Consider the following 27,746-nt stretch of genomic DNA (forward strand, 5'->3'; position numbering starts at 1 on the left):
GTGTGTTATAAGAAAATTTGTATCAAATAACCACTATTATCCTTAACCCCACGGTGGGCGCCAAACTATTTACCCTCAAAATCAAGTAACAATTGAATTTATAAGTGATTTTAAGGATAAGTAGATTAAATTGATACAAAGCGATAAGTTAGATTATAATTGCAAATAACAAATGATAAAATAATTCAAACCGCACGAATTGGACAGTAACAGCCGTGAGAGTCATAGTTGAAATAGAGTTTTAAAGAGAAAATAACAATATATTGCTTCTAAGTGAATGTTACCGTGTCTATTACAAATTATCTGACCCCCTTTATATAGTAGGGGAGATCTACTTTAGGTACAATTCTATAAAAGGTAAGAAATCTCATGATTTGCTAATTAATCTGTCTCTCACTAATACGTGCCAAGATTCCCACCGTGATATATGATTTTGAGGGTAAACACTTCAAAAAAGGAAACTACAGCTCTTAGCACATCCAATTCCACTGATATACTAAATCCTCCAAACATTAGGTATATAAAGTAGGAACTTCTCTGTAGAAACATAAAGTCATAACGCATACTTAAAACCCAAACTTCTGTTTGGTGAAGGTAAAGATTTAATTGTCAAATACTCTGCCCTGCAATCTCCTAAGGAGTTGAAGATAATCCATCTTGAATTATGAAATCGGATTCTTCAATCTAGCATTTCTAGCTCTGCATTATCGAAATCTTGGATGAAACTGTTTTCCTCATGTCACAGTTGATAGTAAAATTTCGCTGTATCTGCATAATTCATGTAAAATAATTACATGGCTGAATTAATCAGAGGTTCAAACTTACAATTCTTTCTTTTTACTACCTATAATTTCCCATCACAGATGGCACTCCCTCTGCAAAATTATACATCCAGATGACAATTTTACATTGGAAAAATTCCGATGTTACATACCTTGACTATGGAAGAACATAAGAGCGGAATATGAGGGGATAGGTGCAGCAAAATCCACTGCTCCAACACTGCACAAAATCCTAATTTAGTTTAGAAACCAAAACTTCTGTAAGCTAATGAAGCAAACGGAATCTCCTTTAGAATCATCTGGTTATGGCGTTGAGGAGATCTATAGCAATTACAGTGGTGGAAGGACCACAATGACACTATTGAATATTAAACAAAGAGCAGTATTATAACGAAGGACTCAAGAATGTGTTGGAACTAACCACAGAAAGCAATGGTCCCTGCTTAAACTTGTCATGAAATGAAAAAGCTATTGGCTTGGGGTCATCTCCAGGACCCCTAACGAACCCACTGGATTTTGTATAAAAATAAACGTTGTTAGAAACATTAAGAATAAAATTAAGTACATACACAATCCAGTAATACGTGAAGAGATTTATCTCCGTCAGAACCACCACATATGTGAAACCAATAACTAATTAATAGTACAAATTTTAATAGACAAGCATGCATAAACAGAGATAATTCCAACTTACACCAAAGACGCTGAAATCAGTGGACTTCTTCTAACATCAAATATTGCTATAAGACCCCTGTACAAGTCATCCCCATCTCGATAAGATAAGGCTAGACGCTCTCCTGAAGCATCCCATGCCATCTTATCAATTCCTTGACTGCATAAAGGAGAAAACTTCAGCGACAGATCATGCATTAGATATAAAAATGGGCATCTTCACATATACAGTCAGTTTCTCCAAGTAGTCCAAAGAGAAAATATACTCAGACTCATGTAAATTAGGTCTATTGGAACCAGCTTTTGCTTCGATAACCAAAGCATCTTAGTCTCAATTCATAAGCCAGTGATAAAATTTTCATTTCCATCCTTTCTATTTATATAAAGTTTAATCATTTTTTAGCCTTACACTTCAACTGAAATGAAAACAAAATGAAAAAAAGCGCTTGGAGAGGGAAAAGGGCAAACTGATACATGTAGAATATCAAAGCGAAGAAGGAAAGAGTATATAAAAGATGAGACATGCAGGATAGAGAGTCACCCATAAGGCCTAAACTCCCTTGTGATTAAGTCCTTTATGCTTTAGGAGTTGAAGCTCAAAAACAAAGCATACAACTGGCTGCAATTCTTTTCTGCCATGTTGGACATGCAAATAATTCAATTAGAATATAGAAGAATGAATATTTTCTTGATGTTTTATATTTTGGATAAGTTTTTTTTTTTGGAGAAAGTTTATATAAAGGTGGGAGTGGCCTCCGTGGAGGACAAGATGCGAGAAACGAGACTGAGATGGTACGATCATGTGAAGAGGAGATGCATAAATGCCCCGATGAGAGGTGTGAGAGACTGACTATGGTGGGGCTAAGAAGTATTGGGGAGAGCATGGCGCGCTTCAGCTTACTAAGGACATGACCCTTCATAGGAAGGTGTGGAGGTCAAGAATTAGGGTAGAAGGTTAGTAGGTAGTCGTGCCTGTCTCCTTTTCACCAACATAGCTTTAGTACTAGTCTTGTATTTTCGTTTTTCCTTATTTGCAATTTTTCGTTCACTATATGTTGCTTCTTTCTCTTCGGGCATTATCATTTTCTCTTGTTGCTACTACTTATTGTCTATGCTTCTTTCATCTTTACTTGTTTTGCAAAAACTTAGTAGGTAGTCGTGCGTGTCTCCTTTTCACCAACATAGCTTTAGTACTAGTCTTGTATTTTCGTTTTTCCTTATTTGCAATTTTTCGTTCACTATATGTTGCTTCTTTCTCTTCGGGCATTATCATCTTCTCTTGTTGCTACTACTTATTGTCTATGCTTCTTTTCATCTTTACTTGTTTTGCAAAAACTATCAAACAAACACAACTGGATCAGAAATTGGAATAGATTTTGGCCGAAAACTTTTTCATTTATTTTTTCCTCTAAATGTCATTACTTGAGAAAGAATTGGGCCTCCAAATTTTAAAATATTCAAAGCGAACCAACAAAAGAAATTGCCTCACATAAGCTCTCTAACGGCTTGAACATCAAATATTAAGTAAATTCATGCACCAAATTAAGAAGCTTCAGTTATACAACACTTATATTTCAATACTATCAAACACTATCACCCTACTATGAGAATTGAGGATCGGGGGCCACAATTGAGGACGACGACATTCCAGAGAATTAGCAACACCATAAAGGAGGCTCTTTTGAAGAGGAAGTTGGACAAGCTGTGAGGAGTTCTTCAGAGAACATAAGAGGAAACCAAGACCAATTTTACCATTCTTTTTCTTTGTCCCTTTTTGAAGAACCAATTTAATCATAATAAGCTCAAAATAATTCATTCAAAACCGAATCGAGACGCTCACAAAAAAAGAAAAATTAAACAGTACAAAAGTGTTTTCCAGTCCAAACGAGTGCTTTGTTCCATGTCTCCATTTCCTTTAAGTTTCTTTTTCCTTTTTTGAAGAACAAATTTAATCATAATATGCTCAAAATATTTCATTCAAAACCAAATCCAGACACTCAAAAACAAAGAAGAATTGAAACAATACAAAGGGGATTTTCAGTCCAAACGAGTGCTACATTCCATGTCTCCATTTCCTTTCTTAGTTAATAAGGAACTGGAAGAACTGTGTGGGACTCTTATTGGAGCTGGGGAAAAAAAGAGAAAATTCAACTCTGTTAGATGGAAGTGATCAAAGATGGGGGATTAGGCATCAGAGAACAATCTATTTTTAAGCAAGTTGTTTTGGGGAAATGGTTATCGTGATTTGCGCGCAAAGAAGATGCTCTGTGGGGACAAATATTACAACGAAATATCATTGTAATCAATATGGATAGTTTTCAAACGAGGTTAGAAACCATATGGAACTAACTCATGAAAAGAAATTATGAAAGAGAGAATGAGTTACTCACGATCCATTGGGTTTTCGACAACAAATATGAACCAAATACGATTTTTGTTTGATGTATGGAGTAACACCACCTCAAGGATGAATACCTTCGGATGAACATATGGAGGCCATGTTTTCTACACAATGGAGGCTTATTGCGCCCATGAAGGTGCCAATGGATTTGGAGAATTGGGCCACGAATTTAAAATGCTTACACTAATTAGCCTTTAGTCCGATTGAGGCCCAAGAATTTCAAGAAATTGAAGAAGTACAAGAATCCATTCAAGATTAGGATTTCTTTTCCTTAAAGATTAAGATTTCTTAATTCTTGTTTTAGTAGGATTATATTTATAGTTCTAGTCAAACTAGGATTGTTAGTTGGTAGTCTATTTCTACTAGAATTTTTTTTCCTATTTCAGTTAGGACAGGTTTTCTTAGCCTTATTCTTATTCTAGTTTAATTAGGATTAGTTTTCCTTAACCTTATCCATTGTACTCATTGTAAGGCCTATTTAAAAGGCTTAATATCCTGAAAATAAACATTGGTGATTAGTTTTTCTAAGCTCTTGCTACAAAAAAAGTGATTTACTTTTTATTTCATTGTTATTCATTTATTCAACGCTTCTTGCAATCTTACGGGACTGAAGAACGTGTTGGTGAGGTTTCTTTTCATCTTACATTCGTCTACCGTGAATTTGAAGAACGCTTTCGCTAGTTTTGTGAAAAACTTTAGCGAGGTGCTTTTGTTTTTCTCTTCTTTGTGCTTGAGAGGTGCAAAACATTGAAAGTACATCAATTTGGAATCAGAGCATAGACTCTAGATTCGAATTCTTGAATTGCTATCTTGTTCATCATGTCACCAGACAAGAAAATTGAAAGTCCAGTATCCTCTTCAATTGATGAACAAATTCAGATTGAAAGATTAAGAACTACAGACCTTGAACGAGACAACGAAGAAATTAAAGTGCAGCTATATGACTTAAAGAAATCAGCGTAGAATCTAACTCAATTGGTTGAAGGTTTAGCTATTAAAAATCAACCACCAAATCTGCCACAACGCCTATAACCTCCACCGCCACCAAGACACAACACACCAATGCTATGCGATGTCTTCCACTTCGAGATCCACCAATTCAACCGCGTAGAGCAGGACATATTGAGCAAGCAGAAGAAGCTATAGCTGACCAAGGCATGAGAGTACCGAGAAGCCATGCTCACTATGATAAAAACTCAAATTCGGAATACTATGATAATCAAGGTAGTGAAGAGTATGACTCTGATGAAGTTCAGTATCAACATGATAGAAGGAGATTTCAGAGAAGGACGCACAATAATAATCGAGAGAGGTATCAATGTGATGGTATTATGCTTGAAATTTCGGAGTATGATGGAAAATCTCAAGGCGATGAATTCATTGATTGGCTTATAACTATTGAGCATGTTTTTGATTATAAAGAATATTTTGATGAGAAGAAGGTCAAACTTGTTATAAAAGCTTAGAGGTAATGCATATGGTGGAAAAACCTCAAAAGAGAGCGAGAGCTTGAAGGAAAAACATGAACTCACATTAGGGAGAGAATGAAACGAGAATTGAGCAAACAGTTCTCGCAAGAGACATATGAAGAAAGTTCTTACTTGAAGTTTTATTCTTTTAGACAAGGAACTTTATCCGTGGATGAGTACACAAGAGAATTTGAATATCTTAGGCTCAAGATGACATTAAAGAAAAACCAGCCCGCTTAATTGCTCGATATTTGGCTGGATTAAATAAGTCTATTACGAATGTAAAATGATTGCAACCCCATTGGACCGTTAGAGATGTTGTCAAATTAGCCAAGGTCGTAGAGACACAACAGAAGGAAGACAAAGCCACATTTTCATCAACTACCATCAAAAAGCCGAACACTTTCAACCATGGGAGTGCTAGTTTGAGCTCTACAAAGCCACAATCATCTACAACAAAACCAAGTGTCCAAAAAGTTAAAGGGAAGCCCATGACTTCAGAAGCTATTTTTAAAAAGAGATGCCATAAATGTGGAGGACTTGAGCATATACAAGCTGATTGTCCTAACAAAAACGCATTCACCATCCTTGAAGGTGCAAATGATGAAGAAGATTATCATGAAGAGCAACACGATGACTTGTTGGAAGAAGTAGCTGAATATGGAGATGATGGAGAATACCTTATGATCCAATGACTTTTGCATTCAGATTCTAGCAAGGCAGAACCATGGCTACGACACAATATTTTCCATACATGTTGTACATCTAAGGGAAGGTTTGTACACTCATAATTTATCCAGGAAGTTGTACCAATGTACTTTTTGAAGAAACGGTTACCAAATTGGGTTTGAGACGGAGTCATTGCAGAAGTCATACCGCATGAGGTGGCGGGATGAAGGAAGGAATGTACAAGTTAGACGATGCCTTATTCCTTTCTCTATTGGCAAGAATTATCAAGATCCTAAGAAAGATGGATCTTGGCACATGTGTGTTGACAATCGTGCTATTAACAGGATCACCATCAAGTATAGATTTCCTATTCCTGGGCTTGATGATCATTTTGACCAATTACATGGGGCCAAGATATTTTCTAAAATTGATTTGAAGAGTGACTGTCACCAAATTCAAATGAAGAACTCCTAGCACATTTATGAAACTCATGACCTAAATATTTCAGCCATAAATAGGAAAATTTGTCGTCGTTTATTTGATGATATACTTATTAAAAACAAGGATTATGAACAAATTTGAAGCACAAGAGAAAGATTTTTGAAGCTATTACTAGTTGGCCCATCCAAAAAGCTTAACATAGATTCACAGCTTTCATGGTATGGTTTCTTTTTATCGGCGTTTTATAAATATTTTAGCTCTCTTATTGCTCTTTTTTTTTTATAATGGTAACAATTATATAAATGGGTAAGTATTTACAAGAGATTGTGAAGGCCACAATCAGACCCCAAAGGGTAAGTGAGACTACCAAAGCATATTCTATTTGATTACATTTCTTCTAGCAAATCTAGTAAAGAGTGTACTTCCTCCCTATAGCTCTCTTTGACCAAAAATGAAATAACAAAAAACAATTAAGCTTAATTTTCTGGTAAGACCTAGGTCTATCTTAAAAAACTCTGGCATTCCTTTCTTTCCATATGATCCACCAGATACTAGCAGGAACAATTTTCCACCATTTCTTCTGTTTAATATCCGCCCCTCCATTGTTCCAGCTACTAAGAAGAGTAGTAGTGTTATTACCAACCAAATTAAGATAGAAGTGCCAAAGTTGAGTAGTGACCGGACAGTGAATAAAGAGGTGGGATACTGATTCCCCATCTTTACCACAAAGACTGCACCTAGCTTGAAGCTGGATTCCTCTCTTAAGGAGGTTATCCTGAGTTAGGACAGCTTCCCTTGCTCCTAACCATGTGAAGCATTGAACTTTTGTAGGTGTCGTGACCCTCCAAATTTGTTCCATGGCCATCCTTGCGCAGGATTAGGAGTATTGATAATGAAATGATACGCAGATTTCACTGAAAAGGAACCTGATTTGTGACCCTTCCAGATCAAAGCACCTTCCTCTTCTGTAAGAACTTGGAAAGCTTCTAAGGTCCCCCAGAAATCTGCCACACTTTGCAACTCCCAGTCATTAAAATTCCTTCTGAAGACAATGTTCCACCCATGTAAGGATTTTGCATCTGCTATTGAAATTCTTTGATTCTGAGCAATGCTATACAAATCTGGAAATTGGTCTTTCATAGGAGTGTGCCAAAACCATTTATCACACCAGAAAAGTACTCTTCTACCATTTCCAGCCTTGAAACTAGAGTGGTCAGCAATGAAGCACCATTGCCCGCTAATTGTTTTCCATACCCCCACTCCATGAGGGGATAACACTTGTTTGGTGCACCAATGTCCTTCATGGCCATACTTCTCTTGAATCACCCTTCTCCATAAAGCTGTTTCCCCCAGATTATACCTCCATAACCATTTTGCAAGGAGACTGTTATTCTGAGCCTTTAGATTTCTGATACCTAGGCCCCCTGCCTGCCTAGAGCACAAAAGAGTATCCCATTTGACTAAGTGAATAGTCATTTTCTCACTCTTTCCTTGCCAAATGAAATTCCTTCTCAGGGAGTCTATCTTTTTCCCCACCTTAGTTGGAATTGGGAATAAGGACATCACATAGGAAGGCAGTGCATCTAAGACACTATTTACCAGAGTCACTCTGCCTCCAAGTGACAGATATTGACTCTTCCATCTTGACAGTCTTTTTTCACTCCTTTTGAATCACCCCTTGCCATATATCTTGCGACTTGTTTTTGGAGCCCAGATGGAGGCCTAGATATTTGGTAGGGAGGTTCCCTAGTCCACATTCCAGGATATTAGCCGGGTCCTGAATGTTCGGGACTTCATTAACCTGAAAAAGCTTACTCTTTCCCCAGTTCACATGCAAACCTGCCACAGCTTTGAAGGTTGTTAGAATAAGTCTAAGGTGCAACATCTCTTCTGGTTGAGTTCCCATGAAAATGATAGTCATCAACATATAGGAGATGTGAGATCTCTAGGCTGCAATTCCGTCTGTTAGATACCTTGAAACCCTTGATCCAACCATTTGCCATTGCGGTGTTTAACATCTGATTCAACCAGTGTTGTCAAAGGCGCGCTAAAAGTGCGCATAAGCCCTGAAGCGAGGCTCAAAACACGTTGATCGCTTCGCCTCGCTTTGTTGGCGCTTTAGTGTCGCATCAAAGCTCTAAGGCATACTTTTCCTCGCCAATGAGTGTAATCTTGAAAAAGCGACCTTAAACAATTGATATTTCACTTTATCTTAAATTATTTTCAATTTCTTTGTCCATATATTTGTTATTAATGCTTATAATGATTAGTCTTGGAGAGTACATGCATATTTTTACTTTTTCTCCTGTTACGCCTTTTTTCATTAAAGCCCACGCTTTATTTGTGCTTTGCGCTTAAAGCCCCAACGGACCTTAGAGCTTTTTTGCGCTTTTCACCTTTGATAACACTGGATTCAACCCCTCCATTACCATCAGGAACAAAAAGGGAGATAGAGGATCCCCCTGCCTTAGCCCTCTTTGTGAAGAGAAGAAGCCTTGGGGTGAGCCATTTATCAAGATAGAGAATTTTACCGTGCTAAGACGGAAACAAATCCAGTTAATCCATTTAGATCCAAAACCCATATCAGCCATTAGTCTTAGAAGGGAATTCCAATTGACATGATCGTATGCCTTCTCTACATCCAACTTGCATAGGACTCGTGGCACTTTGCTTTTGAGCCAAGAATCGACCACCTCATTTGCTATCAGAGAAGCATCCATTATTTGTCTTCCTTTTATGAAGGCCATTTGATGACCACCAATGAGTTTGTTGATGACACACTTCAACCTCTCGGTTAGCACTTTGGCTATATTTTGTATACACTTCCAATCAAACTAATTGGCCTGAAATCTTTAAGCTCTCTCGCTTCATTCTTTTTTAGGATGAGAGCCACATAGGATGCATTAAAACTCTTCTCGAAGAATTCATTGGAGTGGAAATTCTTCAAAGTTGACATGACATCTTCCTTGATTGTTGGCCAGCAATTCTGAAAAAAAACCATGGTGAAGCCATCGGGTCATGGTGCTTCGTCTGACGCACAGGACTTAAGGCATTCCACCACTTCCTATTCTTCAAACTCTCTTTGTAACCAAGTGCTCTTCTCCTCTGATAAGAAATTTCCCCTAACCAGATTGAAATTTGGCCGCCATGATTCAGTTTTCGCGTACAGTTTCTAGTAGAAATCTATGATTTCTTTCCTGATTACTTCTCAAGTTTGTGGAAGTCTGCCTTTGCACCTCCAGCTTATCAATGTGATTGTATCTCCAATATGCATTAGCCATTATGTGGAAGAACTTTGTATTCTTGTCCCCGTGTTTCAGCCATAAGGATCTGGACCTTTGTCTCCATGCAGTCTCTTCATGCTTGGCTAACCCCTGAATCTCTAACATGAGGTCAGCATTTTCCAGTAACTCTCCTTCAGTGAGCCTTCTGCTTTCTTGAATCTGATCAAAGTTTGAGATGCTATTGAGGATTGTCTTCTTCCTTGCCTCTAGACTACCATACTCCTCCTTATGCCACTCTTTCAACTTAGATTTGAGAAGCTTTAATTTGGAGGCTAACACAAAACCAGGCCTACCAACAATCTCAAAAAAATTCCACCAAGTGTGCACTTTAGCAGGAAACTCTTGAACATCTAACCACCAGTTTTCAAATTTAAAATAGGATTTGTTGAATTCCCATTCCCCGCATTTCAACGAGATTGGTAAGTGATCAGAAATAACTTTTGGAAGGAGACTTTGTCTGATAAAACTGAATTCTTTATCCACTCCAAGAGAAGAGAAACATGTCTATTCTAGAAGCACACTCAGAGTTGTCACCTTGGCTCCAGGTGAATTGGCCCCCCGGTAGAGGAGGATCAATCAATTCCAGCTCTTCCACTTTTTCTGAAAAGTCTTCCATTGCTCTACTGTATGAGGTCCTGTTTTTCCTTTCGTCAGCAAATCTGGTGGTGTTGAAATAAACCTTTCATCGCACCCAACTCTAGCCAAAGTTCATTTCTTTCCACTCTCTTGCATGGAGCATACACCCCAGTCAAAGCCCAAAGGAAGTTGTCTATCACAGAGTTAAAGTTGCAAGTGATAGAGTATCTTCCCTTTTCAACTAAATCCCCCTTCCATTCTCTCTTATCCCACATAATTAAGATCCATCCCCTTGTACCCTCAGCTTCTAGTTTTATGTGATTAATCCACCTACTGCTACCTAGTTGTTTTGCAATACCATCACAATCCCCCTCTAACTTTGTTTCTTGCAGACACTAAATATTTGCCCTCCGCTCTTTGAAAGCTGATTTTATCAATTTCCTCCCCCCCCCCCCCCCCCCAATAAGACCCCTAACATTCCAGGAGATTAGGTGTATCTTCATTAACTTTTGATGAGAAGTTGCCTCCCTCTGATCCTTGGGGTTCCGTCATTGTATTTCACTCCAACCTTCAAGTTTTTCCTTTCATACACTCCTTTTAATCTTGGCGAAGCCCCTGTGCTTTTATTTTTTGATCGCACCATTGCCTTCATCTCCTTTTTCCTGTTGTCTATCTTCAAAAATAAAGCCATAGCTTCCCATTCGCACCCTTCGAAGCTCACACCATATGTTTTGCTCATCTTCCCAATGTTTCTTTTGATCCATGAAGGAACATCTAGGGCACAGTTATGAGGGTGTTCCTCTTGTTGCTCTTATTACCGAGCATTTGAAGGGAAACTCATTTAAATGGACGGATGATGCCCAAAAGAGTTTTGAACGGATTAAGACAAAAATAACTCAAGCACAGGTGCTTGTTTTGTGCAACTTTGATGTAATCTTTGAAGTTAAATGTGATGCTTCCGAAGTTGGGATTGGAGTTGTTCTTGGTCAAGAAGGTAGACTTATTGCTTATTTTAGGAGAAGCAGAACGATGCAAAAGTTCAAGTATTCTACTTATGACAAGGAGTTCTACGCCATTGTTAGAGCTCTTTCTCATTGGATTCATTATCTTTTACCTCGAGAATTTGTGCTTTATTCTGAATACGAGGCCTTGAAGTATGTGAATAGCCAACAGAAGCTCAACATTAGGCATGCCAAGTGGGAAGAATTTTGCAAGTCTTTCACTTTGTCATTAAACACAACGCTGGAAAGGTCAATTAAGTAGCTGATGCATAAAGTCACAAGCCTTGTTTTGTTTCTGCCATGTAAAACACTTGCGGATTTTGAACACATAAAGGAATTATATGCAACAGATCCAGACTTCGGAGCTAGCTATCTGGGGTCAATACTAGGAGGGTCCTCAACGTATGTTTGTGCTTAGGGATGGCTATCTTTATCATGGTAAGCAGCTTTGTGTTCCACAAGGAAATTTGCGTGAATTTATAGTCCGTGAGTCCCATGAGGGAGGGTTAGCTGGCCATTGGGCAAACAAAAACTCTACGCCTAGTTCAAGAAAACTTCTAGTGGCCTAAGATGGTATGGGATGTCAATAAGCTGATTGCAAAATGTGAAACTTGTATAAAGGCAAAAATGCACAAAAGCAATTCGGGTCTTTACATTCCTCTGCCAATTCCTACTCAACCTTGGGAAGACATTAGCATAGACTTTATGTTGGGCCTTCCAAGGACTCAAAAAGGTAAGGATTCCATCTTCGTGGTTGTCAATCGATTTTCGAAGATGGCCCACTTTACTCCTTGCGGTAAGACTTCGGATGCAACAAATATTGTTGATCTTTTCTTTGATCATATTGTGAAATTGCATCGAATTCCCAGAACTATTGTTTCAGATAGGGATTCGAGTTTCCTAGGTCATTTTTAGAGGACTTAATGGGCTAAACTTGGTACTAAGCTATCAACTAGCACTTCTCATCATACCCAAATTGATGGGCAACCGAAGTTGTCAATGGAAGTTTCTGTGCTTTGCTTCGTGGGTTTAAAAGAAAAATCTCAAAGAGTGGGAATCGTTGCTTCCTACTACTGAGTTTGCCTTCAACAAGTCAACCAGCCGCAATACAAGAAAGAGTCCATTCGAAGTTGTCTAGGGTAAGAATCCTCTTAGACCACTTGAGCTTTCCCCTCTTCTAGCTACTCATTCTTTTAGTGGAGATGTTGTTGATAGAGTCAAGCAACTCAAGAAACATGAGAAAGTTCGGGCACATATCGAGAAGCAAAATGCTAAATATAATGAAAAGGCTGATACACGTAGGAAACATGTGGTGTTCAAGGAGGGCGACCCGGTTTAGGTTCAATTGAGTAAGGAGAGATTTCCAAACCGCAAGTTTTCTAAATTACATAAGCGAGCTGATGGACCTTTTAAGGTACTGCAAAAGATTGGTGATAATGCTTATCACTTGGAGCTTCCCAATGACTTTGAAATATCACTTATCTTCAATGTAGCAGATCTTGCTCCCTAACATTCCGATGACTCGAGGGCGAGTCCTTTTAAACCAGTGGAGAATGATGAACATATAGAGACCACATTTTTTACAACAATGGAGGCGTATTGGGCTCATGAAGGTGCCAATGGATATGGAGAATTGGGCCACAAATTTAAAATGCTTACACCAATTAGCCTTACTCCAATTAAGGCCCAAAAATTTCAAGAAATTGAAGAATCCAAGAATCCATTCAAGATTAGGATTCTTTTCCTTACAAGATTAGGATTTCTTAATTCTTGTTTTAGTAGGATTATATTTATAGTTCTAGTCAAACTAGGATTGTTAGTTGGTAGTCCAATCCTACTAGAATTCTTTTTCCTATTTCAATTAGGATAGGTTTTCTTAGCCTTATTCTTATTAATTTAATTAAGATTAGTTTTCCTTAACCTTATCAATTGTACTCATTGAAGGCCTATTTAAAGGGCTTAATAAGCTAAAATAAACATTGGTGATTAGTTTTTCAAAGCAGTTGCTTCAAAAACGTGATTTACTTTTTATTCCATTGTTCTTCCTTTATTCAACGCTTCTTGCAATCTTGCGAGATTGAAAAATATGTGGGTGAGGTTGCTTTTCATCTTACATTCTTCTAACGAGAGTTTGAAGAACGTTTTCGCTAGTTTTGTGAAAAACTTTAGCAAAGTGCTTTTGTTTTTCTCTTCTATGTGCTTGAGAGGTGCAAAACCTTGAAAGTACACCAACTTCACTTATTACCGAATGCTAAAGATGCCACAATAGCAAATTTCCTTAAAAGGAGCAAATGCAGGTAACATCGGAATGTGTCCTTCGGAAGATGTGTGCAGCACTCAAAATGTGAATAAGTAGAAGTACTCTTAAAGATGCCATGTAGCTACAAATAATTTGGAGAGGTTAATAAATTGCTCGATTGAAAGATCAGTTCGATTACAATCACTTAAAATTGGTGGAGAAGACTAAAGGCTATATGGAAGCCCTCGTAGAAAACAAGGCACCCGAGAAAGTGGCTTTTTTGAAATAGTGTGCAACTTGGGGTGCCATATGGATCCCACGTAGTTAAAGAAGATGATGATGCATAAGCTAGAACGTACTGCTTACAAAAGACAATAGGTAATTTATTCCCATCTGCCTAAGTCTCGGGGGGCAAAGTTAGTCGATACATGTACTGTTGGGAGGTATAAAGTACCTAATGGAATAGTTGAGGTGCACGCAAACTGATCCGAACATCAATGTTATAAAAAATATGTAAAAGAGCATGTGGGTTATCTCCTACTACATTTAAGAAGTAGAAAATCTTTCTAAATAAGAAGAAGCTGATCGTAATGTTGCCATGGCCAAAAGGTCAGTTTCTGTAATTTGATATATTCCATATTCAACATTCACTGGGTGGTTCCTAGAACAGCCGAGAGACAATGGAAAATTCAAAGGAATTGGATGCTCAAAAGAAAAGGACATGGAAGACAACAGCCTAATGTAACTTTTGAGTGATATGGAGAGAAAGGAATAGCAGAATTTTTTAGAGTGTTGAAAATCCAATGTCAAGATTCAAAAGTTATTTCTCATTTCTTTCGTGTTGTTGGTGTGAAGAGGACATACCAATTTGTACAACTAGTCAGATTTTTATATGCCTAAACATGACACTTTTGTATAATATACGCAGTTTTACTCATCATCAATGGAATATATTTGATCTATCGAAAAAAAATAAGGTTTGGTTTTAATGAGAAAACAGGTCGAGAACAGGATAACCATTATAGATTCCTTAAATGGAGAAAGAAAAACAAGACAAAAAAACAAGCACAGAATTTGACATATGAGGGCAGATTATGTATGATAGTACATAGTAGTAACTTCACCTTATGTTATTTAGCAAAATGCTATGTGCATATTAGTTTTCCAAGATAGAGATAACAAGAGCACGAGCACTATATTTCTAAATAATAAAAGATGGAGACAAATTTATCTGCAGAACCATCAACATCGCTAGTTGAGGATACACATCATTCACAATTAAAACATCCAAGTCTAAGCTAAATGTTAACACAACAAGCTGAAACACCATTGACAAATTGAGTAATCATTAGAAGAAATATGCACCATACTGGAAGCTTAGTATCAATACCTGCCAGTCAAGGTCTGTATCTCTGGCAAATCAACAGGTATAAGATGAGCATCTGCACAGAATAACAAAAGAGACAACAAGAGTCAAGCTTGTGAAAAGCTAATCAGCATCTAACAGATTGGGTAAATTCCTCAAATTACTATTACCCTAAATGTCAAACAAGGGAGAAACAGAAATCCCGAACATCTAACAGGCGGGGACCTTGTTTGATTGATGCTTGAAATAAACTACTACTGAGAACCAAAATTCATACAACAAGAACTATCAGAGAAAATTTTAGGAGAGCAACATGGCTTATTCCCTTAGTGAGACACTATATTAGAAGCCAAAAGAGAAGTTGATCACAGCAAGATGTTAGGAATAATATGAAAGACTGAAATAGGAATAGGGCTTAAAGTCCTGAAAAGCGACAGGGACTATATAATGAATAACTTTGTAAGAAAAAAACATGATTCTGCACGCATTCTTCATACCAAGATATGTTTTTCTAATGTTATCAAGCAAACAGAGGAACCGCCCGATTTAAACAAAACTGTTGATGCAATTGACACACAGAAGGAGTACTAACAGTTGAGCAGTATCCAACCACATTGCAGTTAGCTAGCTTAATTATGATCCTCCAGAACATCGCACATCTGCTTCTGATTAGCATGTTTATTCTAGTCTTCCTAGTTTCCAACCTCAGCCTCGATGAACAGTATATTACTAAACAAATTTTTCATACTGATTTTTCTACCCAATTCCTTTTCAGCTTAAGCTACTAACCATACAAATATGTCTTAATTGAGATATCACATTTCTTATCATCTTAAAAGTAATGTTGGACATCCCAAGTTGCTTTGACTTTGGATAAGAAATATTCCAGATTTAAGAAGAAACTTACAGCAGAGTATACATCAAACAAGAAACACAGTAGAAAATCAGCAATAAAGGGAATGAATGATATGTATGAAGAAGATGTGTAATGTCAGCAGAAGAGTCAGCCAGAAACTAACCTTTAACAGTTGAGGCCAAAGTTAATATGGTCAGTAAAATAGATAAAATGAAAGGAACTGAATCAGCCAAAGTACATAAAATACAGGACATAATTTAGGCTCTACTTCACGTCCTAACCACAAAACAGAGAATATCCTATTGGTGGTACTTTCTAGTATAGCCAGCATGATAACTACCATGTTCCAGCAAGCTATATCCCCAGTATTATTGTTTACTCTGAGACCGTACACACTACCAGATTCTTTTGTAAAACTAAGTACAACACTAGCGAGTTATCTAGAAATATTATGTGAGATGGACAATTTCATCACCTAAAGATCTAAATAATCTCTTCTCAACTTAAGAATTACAATGTTGGTGATGCACAGTTAATTACTACAAGGACGGCAAAGCCGCTTATCAGTATGAACCAGATTCTGTCTGTGAAGTAATAACAAGTGACATTAGTAACCTTCTTTCAATTTACACACAGCATAATAACATTCTTCCTTATTTTTGTGGGATGTTTCCTGGGGGTGGGGGATTTTCCAGTCTCCTATATCCAGCATTGTCACAATGTTAACAATGTTAGCCATCTACATTTATCAGAATATAAAATGGGAAAGCATTTATAAGGATAAATGAATTCTTATCTTTATTTTCCTCAAATCTCAATTTTCCTTCTTTTCTGTTGTTTCTTCTTCGTAAAGCAGATAAATTGAAAAAGTCCCCCATTTACTCTCACAACTATAAACCAAAAGAAACATCCAGTAAGAAAAACTGGAAACAGGAAGAAAACACTAATATTGTCATTGGCCGTATAATCAAGTTTCTGGTACATCTCTGAAATTTCCTTTTTGGATAGGCTTAGTTCTTACAGATAAGGAGTTCTTCAGGGAATATCTCTCTTTAGCTCTATCATTGAGTCTCCACAACTGGCACTCTCTTACATGTTCACGGCAGTCCACTCAAGAAAACAACATCCCATGCCTCCTGATCACACAGCGCTAGTAGCGTAATAATACCCAGAAGGCCAAACACATATGGAAACTTGAACTTATCAAGATATTTCATCTAGCCACCCAAACTAAACCTATGACCACTGGAACACTTAACCTCTACTCAAATCCTACCACTTAGAAGTCACATAGTGTGGGCCGCGGGCATCACAAATGTTAGCGTGAATGTTAAAAAAGGACTGATATGGATTAACTAATATACAATATCTATCCTTCATTCTCTGGTGCCACCACCATTTATCATAGTCACTGCCTCCACCATCGTAGCTCCTCCCACCTACTCATGCGCCTTCAACATATCCATCACCATGTGGTCCCCCTATAGCGGCTCCACCGCCACCACTGCCTCCACCAGATCACCACCATCTCCACCCATATTAATTTAAAACCAGCCAGCATTCGTCCATAAAAATACCACCAAGCCGTCGTCCTCTTCCTCTATACATTAAATTGCCTCTGTTATTCCAGCCATTATTCATCCATCTCTGTGGAATTCCGGAGGAAAAACACGTAACTTTCAGTTGGAAGCACCAGTCAAAGTGAAATGGAGGTGGGGCATAATGATGGAAACTGTGGAAATCTTGGAGTTCGATGCTGAGGTGAAATGGTCGAGCTTCTAGGGTCTGTGTCCCATGAAGTTGCTTTTCAGCTGGGTTTTTGCAGAGAGTGGAGAAGTGCTCTGTTTTGGATTTGACGTTTGTGAAGGTGTAAGGATGTGGTGATGATGGAGATGAAAAAGGGGAGCTTAGAGGGGTTATCGCAACAAATAGGAGGAGAAGGTGGTGTACAGGTTATTGGTGAGTGAAAGTTGGAGGATATGAATAATGATATTTTTTGGATAGGAAGATGATGAGTTGACAGGTGAAGGAGATGAATTTTTTTTCTGATTCAAAAGATTTTTTAAAATTTATTTGGGATAAAAAGCCGAGGCGTTCTTTAATTGGTGTTTGCCAAGTCACCACGTGTGAATTACACTCATTTTACTTGGTTAATTGTTTGAGCGAGATGTGTCTAAGTGGCTCAGTTTCAGTAGAGGTCAACTGTTCAAATGTTCAAAGGCTAAACGAAATATTCGGACAATTTAGTCTATGTATTCGGCCTATCGAAAGAATTACTTTCTGCTATAGCTTTGAAAAATTTAAAACAAAACATAGATTAACAGCAAGGAAGCTGGAAAACATGTCACACACCTAGAGATGGTGGCCTGGTTGCAAAGTGAATGGAACCCAAGGTTGAAGATTCAGAGAAGGCAACAATAATTCTACTGCCATCGGGATCCCAAGCTGCTCCCTGGTAATGAAAAACATGATTAAAGTTAAATTGTGTAAACGTATCAATGGACCAGCAATACTATGTAAAACAGTCCACAACACTGTCTAGCAAATCAACATACAATGCGCCAAACCAGGGCCTCTGTAGCCTAATAACAGGGCATAAATTGCAAAACAAGAGCATCAACCAATTAGGTTTCGCATCTTATCCAGAAAAACACTAATCATATCATCTATCCACGGACCATTACTAAGAAACAGAATGAAGAGGGGGAAGAGTGCATCTCTAACTATGAAGATTAAACCTAACTTCACTATATTACCATGCCTCTATTCACTCTCTAACCATCTTATTTTGCCTTCTGAATAAGCATAATTCAAAAGGAGCATCCATGTATATCCATGCACAAAAACACAATGACTTTACCAAATTTCATAGGTATGTCAATGAAAGATCCTAAGACCCAAAATGAGCACAAAACAAAAAAAGCAAAGAGCTCTCTCGATTAACAATATAGTACAAAGTGGAGATAAAAAGATAATATCTGCTTCAACTAACCGTGACAAAGCCATTTGTTGAGGACCATGGTTCTGATGTCCATGTGTTAGTCTCCCAGAGATAGAATGTCCCATCACTGTGAAAAGAGAGGATACCAGGGAGAATAATCAGCAAAAAAGTAATATTTTGTAAGTTTCATTCATGTGCATACGGGATTCAGAAATTTAATAAAGTCGCATTACAATTTTGCAGAGAAGAAATAGTCTCCTGACGGGGACCATCTCAACAAAGATATGCCCCCTAAGCCACGTCGAATAGGCGTCCCCACTCCTGTAGCATAGATTAATGCTTATAACAAAATTAGAACTGCAAATTTGCAACATAGTATACTCATAAACACACAACATACATACATACATACATATATATATATATATATATATATATATATATATATATATATATATATATATATATATATATATATATATATATATAAACCACAAAACTGTAACAAATACACATAATACATATAAAACTGTAATACTTTTTATACACAAACAGTACATCTTAAAAAGAAATGGGATAAGAGAAGTTCGATAAATATGCATAGGCAAACATCTAAGGTAAGACTCGCATAGGCAAACATATATAGACCAGCTAACTTATAAGCTCTTTCATTTTTCCACTTTAACAGCCCCAAGACGAAGTCACTATCCACTAGCTCTCGTTCTGGTTTATCTAGGACAATTACAAGCATATTTGCACTGAAAGCGAAGTATTCAAAGAAATTTGTTCCTGCAGTGGCAAAAGCTTTATGGAGATACAGGAAATAAGAACAGGAGGCTTATCTTTCCAGCATAAAAGTGGGAAGCCTTCCAAGAAAACAAAACCCTCTTGATAAAACTTCTCATAGTCCCAAGAGAGATTTTAAGTTGTGCAGAATGAAGATTTGTTAGAATGTAACGATGTAAAAAGATAGTGTTCCTGCTCTTCTTTCAATACCCAACACGGGAAAAGCGATACTATTCTTTTTTTAGAAAGAAAAAGTGATACTACTCTCCTTCCCCCCTCATTTCCTTTCTTCTTTCTAACTAATGCAGTTAGTTTCTTTATATCCAGATATGCCACAAAGTAAGGGTGGATAACTTGCTTTAATATTTTTTTTACACTTCAGGAAGAACATATTTACATACTGTCAATGTCACAATTACTGGGAGGATGAAGTACCATTAACCTCTTGATTTGGCAATACAATGATTATTGAAGTAAAAAAGAGATTCAAACTTGAAAGAGCATCTCTCATACACTGCTTAATTTTAAGAAAATTCCAATAGAGCAACGCGATCATCCAGAACTCATATTGACATGGCAAACTGTGATGTCCTCAGGTATATTGAATCAGAGTTCTCAAAGGTTATTAGTTTTGGGTTTCCTAGCAGACTACTCCCTAGAAACCTTTTCCCCTTTGCATATCTTCTGGACACTTGTCTAATGTTTATAATATTCAGGAATCTTCAATTCGTCATGGGCTGAATTCCACTGTCAAGAAGATTTTCTTTGAAGTCACAGTATGCCTTGATGTTGTCATCTTGATCATCAAAATTAAAAGATCATTCCGAGCCTCATGAATTTCAGAGAGACCATGAATTTTGAAAGTGGAGCAAAGAAAACTAAAGAATTAAAAAATAAAAAGGCTTGCATACATTTCACCTGAGAAAGCTATAAATGCTATCATTAAGCACCATCACTCCAGGCATCAAAGTTAAAGTGATGCCCATAAATCAAGAGGTAAAAAGGAACAGAGAGAAAAGGCAGGAAGAATATTTTAATGGTGAAGAAACTAATCATGATGTGCTCTGAGCGAGCTAAGAACTGCACAGAATAAGAGCCCGTTTGGCTGAGCTGATTTAGAGTAGCTGATAAGCATAGGTGCTGAAAAGCACTTTTAAGTGCTGAAACTGATTTAAAAAATAAGCAGTTACGTGTTTGGATAAAAGTGCTGAAATTAATAATAAGCAGCTAAAAAATTGGGTATACAAACAGTTTTGTTTTAAAAAGAAGCATTTTAGGGTAGAATAGTAAATATTTTGGTCAAACCTAAAGTGCTTATACGCTGAAATTTGATAAGTTGGGGGAGACCAACTTATGGCTTTTGGCTTATTTTTGGCTTATAAGCACTTAACTTATAAGCACTTTTAATTTTACCAAACGCGTAGATAAGCCAAAAAGTGTTTATAAGCCAGTTTTGACCAGCTTATAAGCTTAGCCAAACACCCTCTACGTTACCAACCTGTTGCAGGTACAAAGGAAACAGTGCCTGGCACTTAAACAAGTAGAAAAAGTTGCATACCTTGAGCAACATCCCATATGATGAATGAAGAGCTCTCAAATGAAGCTGATGCCAAATATGTAAAAAGGTCAAGGAAATTTTCCAATCATCAGAAGTTCCATTCTCAAACAAGTAATTGGCAGGCCCTTTGTTAACCATCTAAAGTAAACTTAATTTTCCAAATACTGTTCTACCAGCTTATATCTATCCGTTTATACGACGGTCATATCACTTTCTCATAATGACAATCAGCGAGAGGAAAACAACTAAATGAAACAGAAATCACATGGTTTATGAGAGAAATTTTAATCACTTCAGAGTTAAAATGCACAAGACCTGAGTTCAAATAAAAAGAATATGGAAGTATCGTAATGGAAGTATAATTTGGTTAGATTTGGAAATAAAGTGGTAAAAGAATGTGAGCAAACAAGCTTCATGCTACAAGAGAGCAGATTGGACAATGGCTTTGTTATGACCATGTACTTCACCATACTCATAAACAATATAACAATTTGTCATGAACATAGATCAGCATCACCAGGAACCTATTCTGATGTCAATCACAAGATAATATACAACAACAAACCCAGTGCAATCTCAAAGGTGGGATCTGGGGAGGGTAGAGTGTACGCAGACCTTGCCCCTACCTTAAGAAGGTAGAGAGGTTGTTTCCGGTAGACCCTCGGCTCAGATAATATGCATTTGAAAAATTAAAATGCATTTGAAAAATTAACACAAGGAAGAGATGGGAAAATTTGAGAGATTGAGGCTCGCAAAATACTGTTAGTTGCTGTGAATTAAAACGGAAAATACCCAGAATGCTCTAGCAGTAAGGATATACTTATAGTAGATGCAAATGCATCCTAGACCATATGTATAGATTTTAAATTACTTTGGATAAAGGAGTCCTAACTTTTAGTTCGCAAAGTTCCTCCTATTATTGCCTTATTTATCATCCAAATGAAAATTTATCCGTGCATTCTCTTTATGGTGCAATTATTTTACAGGTAGTGGTTACCATAAAATCTACTCATCAAATAAAATCGATTATCCCACTTAGGTCCATGAACGAGGTAAAATTTGCAAGAATAACAAAATAAATGTTTGGCAACCATTTAGGATATCTTCCATTTGGGCTCCATGAAAGTGCAGTAATTTGTTCGTGTTCAGGACTTTGAAGAAAATCCACAAGAGTCCATTTAGTTCCTGAGCCTCTAGAGAGAGTGCCCAATGTGACTCCTGATCTCACTGAAGCTGCATTGCCTGGATATGAAGCAGCCCAAATGCAAATGCCACCCCTATACAGAGAAGCAGTTGGAAACAAGCACCAGATAAATGAACACATGAAGTATGTATCAAACGAATATGAGATATCTGACAGATTCAGGAAATCTAAGATATGAAAAACTAAAGATACTAACTTGCAGGCCACATAGAGTGACCTCCCACCATTTGGCCGCCATGCTAGACTTCTAACATCTTTTTGGGATTCATTGATCAAAGTACAGGGACTCTTTCCTTCTGGCACAGATAAAAAGGTTTTCAAAACATGAAAAATTTCAAACGTCACTTGAGAACAGCATATAAAGATGAAAGATTAACACTGCCAGACAAAAGCAATAGAGTCCAATAACCAATATGAAGTAGGATATCTTGGCTTGAACTAAAAATAGAACCAAGCAAGTAAATGCACGAAGGACCATATAAGTACTAACCAGAATCTTCATAGTCATGAATTGTCACCTGATGCAACCCTGAAATAAAGGCTAAAATATGCTTGTGCTGGTGCCAACCAAGGCCATGGAAATCAACATCGTGTAACAATTTTACCTACAAAACACATTTTAAGAAAAATGAAAACAGCATTGGCGATTTACTTCCTTTACAGTTTTGAATTAACCACCAGTGTAGGTAAATGCATAAATATATCTATTTGAAAAGGTAAAAATTACTGTATCTATTGTCATTTACCCCCCCCCCCCCTCCCAGGATACTTTAAGGCAGACACTTTTAGTCATAAGCATAAAGTTTTGCACAAGATAAAATCAGAGACCATCTAAATCACTAGGTTAGTGGGTTTAGTGCAATGCTGAGAAATCTTCAAGGAGTACAAGTTCATGATTTAGAATAGTCTAATGGGCTATATTCAGCTAACTTCTTTCGTTTCTATGAATTAATGTTCTTTTAATCAAGAGAATTTCATCAATAACAGGCATACTCATATAATCAAGGAGCACCAGAAAGAAAGGGGAAGAAACATTATGGAAATTCTATAACAGGATGGTTGAAGTTGCTAACTCTGTGTAAACGTGCTCACGTTCTTGGTCCTAAACCGGGATAAAGGAGGAGGATTGCGCTAGTCAATTTATGATAATCTTCACAATACTTATGTCGTTGGAACGTGCTCACCTAGGCACAAATTACATCGGCACCCTAATGTGATAAAAACTAGGCTAGGAGTTCCATCACCTTGTCACCTGGCTGTGAGGGAATATGAGCCAGAGTTCCTACATCATTGAAGAATGTGGGTATAGAAGTTGGTCCTGCCAGATCAGTGCCCACATGTGGAGCTAAATTAGAAAGGGTTCCCACATAATGGACGACTATGAGTAAAGAAGTCAGTTTCGCCACATTAAACATCTGTATGTAGTGCAAAATAAGAAAGGTTTCCTGCATTATAGATGATTGGGGAAAAACTAGTCCAAGAGAATTGGATTTGGGCGGAATTTTAGCTCTTTAACTGGAAAATCAATTGGATTGATGGATACCTTAAAAAAGAGAGATTTGATATTGCATGCCCACAAGAAACCAAATGGGTAGGGCCAAAGGCTGGAGAGATAGGCAACACGAGTTATAAATTAGAGTTTAGCCTTACCCGACGGCTTGATAGAAGTATAGAACCAAGGGATTGTAAGATTACATTAAGAGAATCAATGACCACCCAACATAGGTTGGTGGTATAGTCTAAGAGTAGAGCGAGAACACCTGTAAGTAACTAAAAATTCGGTGGTGAGCATTAAAAGGAACAAACCAGTTAGCTTTTCAAGAAAAACTATGCGATGAGGGAGCATGGGACTGCAAACGGGATGAAGACATCCTGCAAAAGGAAATGTTAGGTAGCATTACGAAACTAGCAAGAGAGTGTTAGGTGTCTCTAAAGGCTTAGGACCTTGTTGACCATAAGAATCTTGTCAGTGGAATGAGTTATTAAAGCAAAAAGAGTGTTGTAAGATATTATCAAAAACAAAAGGCGGAGAAGTCTTTGAAGACTATAAAAGAGCTAAGATAGAAGCTAAACAAGACTATTAGCAGTGCCCGTAGGAGAAGCCACAAATGGCATGTACCAAAGGTTAGAGACACAAGAAGGCTAAAAAAAATGTGTAAACAAGCAGTGCAGGAGAGAGAACAGGAGTAAGAATTTAAACCAAGTGAAATATATTAAAGACGATTTCAACAAGTGTTAACATGAGATGATGAGATCAAGAAGAAATGGAGAGTCTACTTTGACTAAATGTTCAACTCGAACCACGAGATAACCTTTTAGGTCTCCATACATCTGTGCGATGGAAACTTTGGATACACTAATAGAATTCAGCCGGCAGAAATAGAGGATGTAATGAAAAATATAAGGCTTAGAAAAGACTGGTTAGATAGTATCCTCATAGAAGTCTGGAATATCATGGAGACATTGTATTAGGATGGCTTATTAAGCTATTTTGATGATATACTAATAAATGGTAGGATGCCCGACGAGTGGAGAGAGTACCATGATTCTAATAGTAATATATAAGAACAAAGGAATTCAAAGTGTAAAATTATGAGTCATAGATAAAATTTAGGGAAAAAGTGATACAGCGTGAACTTAGGGGCACTATGAAAGTGACGAGAACCCATTAGGATTTATGCCCAGTGAATTTACAAAGGAGGCTATATTCTTGATAAAAAGATTAATGAAAATTTATTGCAAAAGGAAGAAAGAGCACACACGGTGTTCTTCAAGAAAGGTCGTTTGGCGGGTGTTTGAGAAAAAAGAATTCATATTAATGAAATATATAAATACCATAAAGGATATGTATGGAGAAGTCATCACAAGTGTAAGAATAGTCCAAGGAGATACAATAGGAGTTTCCCATAATCGTGTGTTTACATTAAAGAACGATACTGAGCTCATACTTCATTACCGTAATCTTGCATGAGCTAACTAACATAATACAAGATTAAGTCACATGGTGTATGTTATTTGGTAACAATAGTGTGCTAATTGAAGTAACCAACAAGGGTATCAACCAAAAGCTTTCACTATGGAGAAGTACGGTAGAAAGTAAGAGTTTTAGGATAAGATTAGTCAACATAAGAAGCATGAAATTGAGGCAAGAATAGATTGGATTACGGTACGTATATGCAAACAATTCAAATATCCACACTCGATATTTTAGGAGAATGGTATGACGGATGAATATTTTACACCTAGAATCAAAATTCGATGGTTGAAATGGATACTAAAGTCCAACACATCCACAAGATAAATGTCGCACACATGTAGATGCTAAGGTGAATGTGTGGCCTTATAAGATTAGACAAGATTAAAAATGACTACATTCGACAAAAGGTGCAAATAGCACAAACCAAAGATAAAATGAGATAAGATCACTTGAGATGGTTTAGTCACGTCCGGTGTCGACCTCCAAATGCATTGGTCTATATGCATGAAATCATGATAAGTGAAGATGTTAAAAGAGGAGTTAGACCCAAAAATCACATAGAAGGAAATTGTCTTGAAAGACCTACAATCTTTTAGACTCCATGTAGGTTCAGATAAAAGTAGAGTACAATGGAAGAAAATGATCTATACATGCGACACCAATTAGTTTGGGATGTGTTTTAGTCATGTTAGTATGGTTACTTCATGTCTAATGCTGTCTAGAAGTATTTTTGTCATGACAAAGATTTATATACTTTTCCAAAATATATTAAGCTTCTACTTTTATTTTTATTTTTAGATTGTATAATATGGGTCTGAGATGAGCTTAAATAGAGCGTCATGGCAAATGAGAATTTTTAAAGTTGATCCCAACTTTGGGATTGATGCATAGTTGTAGTTGTAGTGCGTCATGGCAAATGAGAATTCTTAAAGTTGATCCCAACTTTGGGATTGATGCATAGTTGTAGTTGAGTTTGCTAGGGTGCTATGGCAAAGAAGATACACAGTAAAGTTAAAGGTGAGTTCTATAATATGGATGTGATAACATTAATATGTGGGAGTGAATGCGTCGCCACTATGGCCCAATAGATCCACATAATGATGTCTTAAAGAATATAGACATTAAGATCGATGTACGGCCATATAATATAAGCAAACATTATAAACGATCTCATGAGATAGAGTGTGCAATTAACATAAAAAGGATAATATAAAACAAGGTCGCCTGAAATGATTTGTCATGTCTAGGCAATTCTAGTCAATGAATGCAATATTATGAAAATTGAAGGTGATAAAAAAGAACGAGGTAAACCTAAAATCACATGAAAGTATATTCTTTTAAATGACCTACAACCTCTCAAAACTAATGGACCAAAATACCAATTAGTTGAGATTACTGGTGTTTGCAAAGAGTCTAATTATAAATTTACATGTAAATGTAAGGATAAGTGGAAGATTCAGAGGAACTCCATTTTTAGAGAACATCTAATTTACTTTGAAAGATAAAATACTTAAAGTTTGAACAAGATGGCCTCAATAAAGCATAATGGATATAGAGGATTCACATAGCCAACCTTAGCTAGTTTTGGGCCAAGGGCACAATTGGGTGATTGATTGATTTATGTGGTATAATTACCTTTAGTTTCTGCATTATCACCTTATTTAAAACCTTGACTTTTCTTTTCTTTCTTCGTTCTTTTTCCTTTTTTTTCCTTTTGGGAGAGGGGCTACTGACTGATGTTATGGTTTTACTTTTACCTTTTGTTTCCCTCTTCTTGAATTTTTTTTTTTTTTTAAACAACTAGAGTTAATTTCTATTTATTTGTGTAGAAGTCAAAGCATACCCATATTGAGCAGTATTATCCATGTGAGTACCCTTTGTAAAGCAACTTCCATTTCAAAAAGGATCGTATGAAGTCATATACAAAAGGCAGCTCAAACTAGTGGTAGCAATTAACAGTAATCCCTTTTTTCCCTCTTCCGATTAGTCTATCTTTTTAGAAATTTGTTCCAATTGAGTTGTTATGTGGACCTACGCAATATAGTTGAAACACTACTAATCCAATGTTGTTGATGTCATTTATCGACTATAGGCTTCTCAGTCAAAATAACTTCTTTATAACACTCTAGACACAACATCCTCCATCAAGCATCTCAAGCTTAATCGTATTTACCTGTATGTTTCCAAAGAAAGTTTTAGAAAATTAAAACAGTAAATTGTTTACAAAGTTGTAAAAGATGTTCACAACATTGAAAAGTTTTTGCATGAAGGACTCGTACATGCAACGAGAAGCTGCTTTATATTGATTAAGAAATCAATTGTTCCTTTTTCTATTTGAATAAAGATTAAGAAATGGATGTTTACATCAACCGGGCGAAAAAAGCGGCTTGGTGAACCAGTAGAGACTGCCTGCAATGCTGCCCAAAGTAAACCACCCTTCCTCTGGTCGGGACCTTGTTCACGGCTCAGTGCACTCGACATATTTTCTGATTGAAAAGGAACGGGACTGAATACAATTCCCTGC

The 27,746-nt window shown here is 37.0% G+C and overlaps 1 protein-coding gene across 2 annotated transcripts; it reads right to left on the bottom strand.

The window, feature by feature from the left end:
• LOC109229642 (aladin) lies at positions 235-27,746 on the bottom strand. Of its 2 annotated transcripts, none has more exons than XM_019395172.1 (13): positions 27,587-27,746; positions 22,736-22,850; positions 22,442-22,538; positions 22,145-22,318; positions 21,042-21,100; positions 18,931-19,018; positions 18,749-18,824; positions 18,109-18,208; positions 14,925-14,976; positions 1,477-1,614; positions 1,204-1,291; positions 935-1,002; positions 235-768 (listed from the first exon to the last, which is right to left on the bottom strand). In XM_019395172.1, the coding sequence occupies exons 1-12, from the start codon at positions 27,701-27,703 to the stop codon at positions 940-942; spliced, it is 1,167 nt and encodes a 388-aa protein (XP_019250717.1). In that variant the 5' UTR covers positions 27,704-27,746; the 3' UTR covers positions 235-768; positions 935-939. The 2 variants fall into 2 exon arrangements, with proteins under 2 accessions (XP_019250717.1, XP_019250709.1); XM_019395164.1 differs by having other exon boundaries at positions 22,442-22,541.

The sequence above is a fragment of the Nicotiana attenuata genome, chromosome 1, assembly GCF_001879085.1.
Source record: "Nicotiana attenuata strain UT chromosome 1, NIATTr2, whole genome shotgun sequence".
NCBI classification, from domain to species: Eukaryota; Viridiplantae; Streptophyta; class Magnoliopsida; order Solanales; family Solanaceae; genus Nicotiana; species Nicotiana attenuata.

Bases quoted from the DNA above. Each gene is read 5' to 3' on its own strand.
- LOC109229642 (XM_019395164.1), bottom strand. From the start codon at position 27,703: ATGTCGAGTGCACTGAGCCGTGAACAAGGTCCCGACCAGAGGAAGGGT. The intron at 18,209-18,748 runs GTTAGTTGAAGC...TTTCATTACCAG, and splicing joins CAACAAATGGCTTTGTCACG to GGAGCAGCTTGGGATCCCGA. The intron at 1,292-1,476 runs GTAAGTTGGAAT...TACAAAATCCAG, and splicing joins CTGATTTCAGCGTCTTTGGT to TGGGTTCGTTAGGGGTCCTG.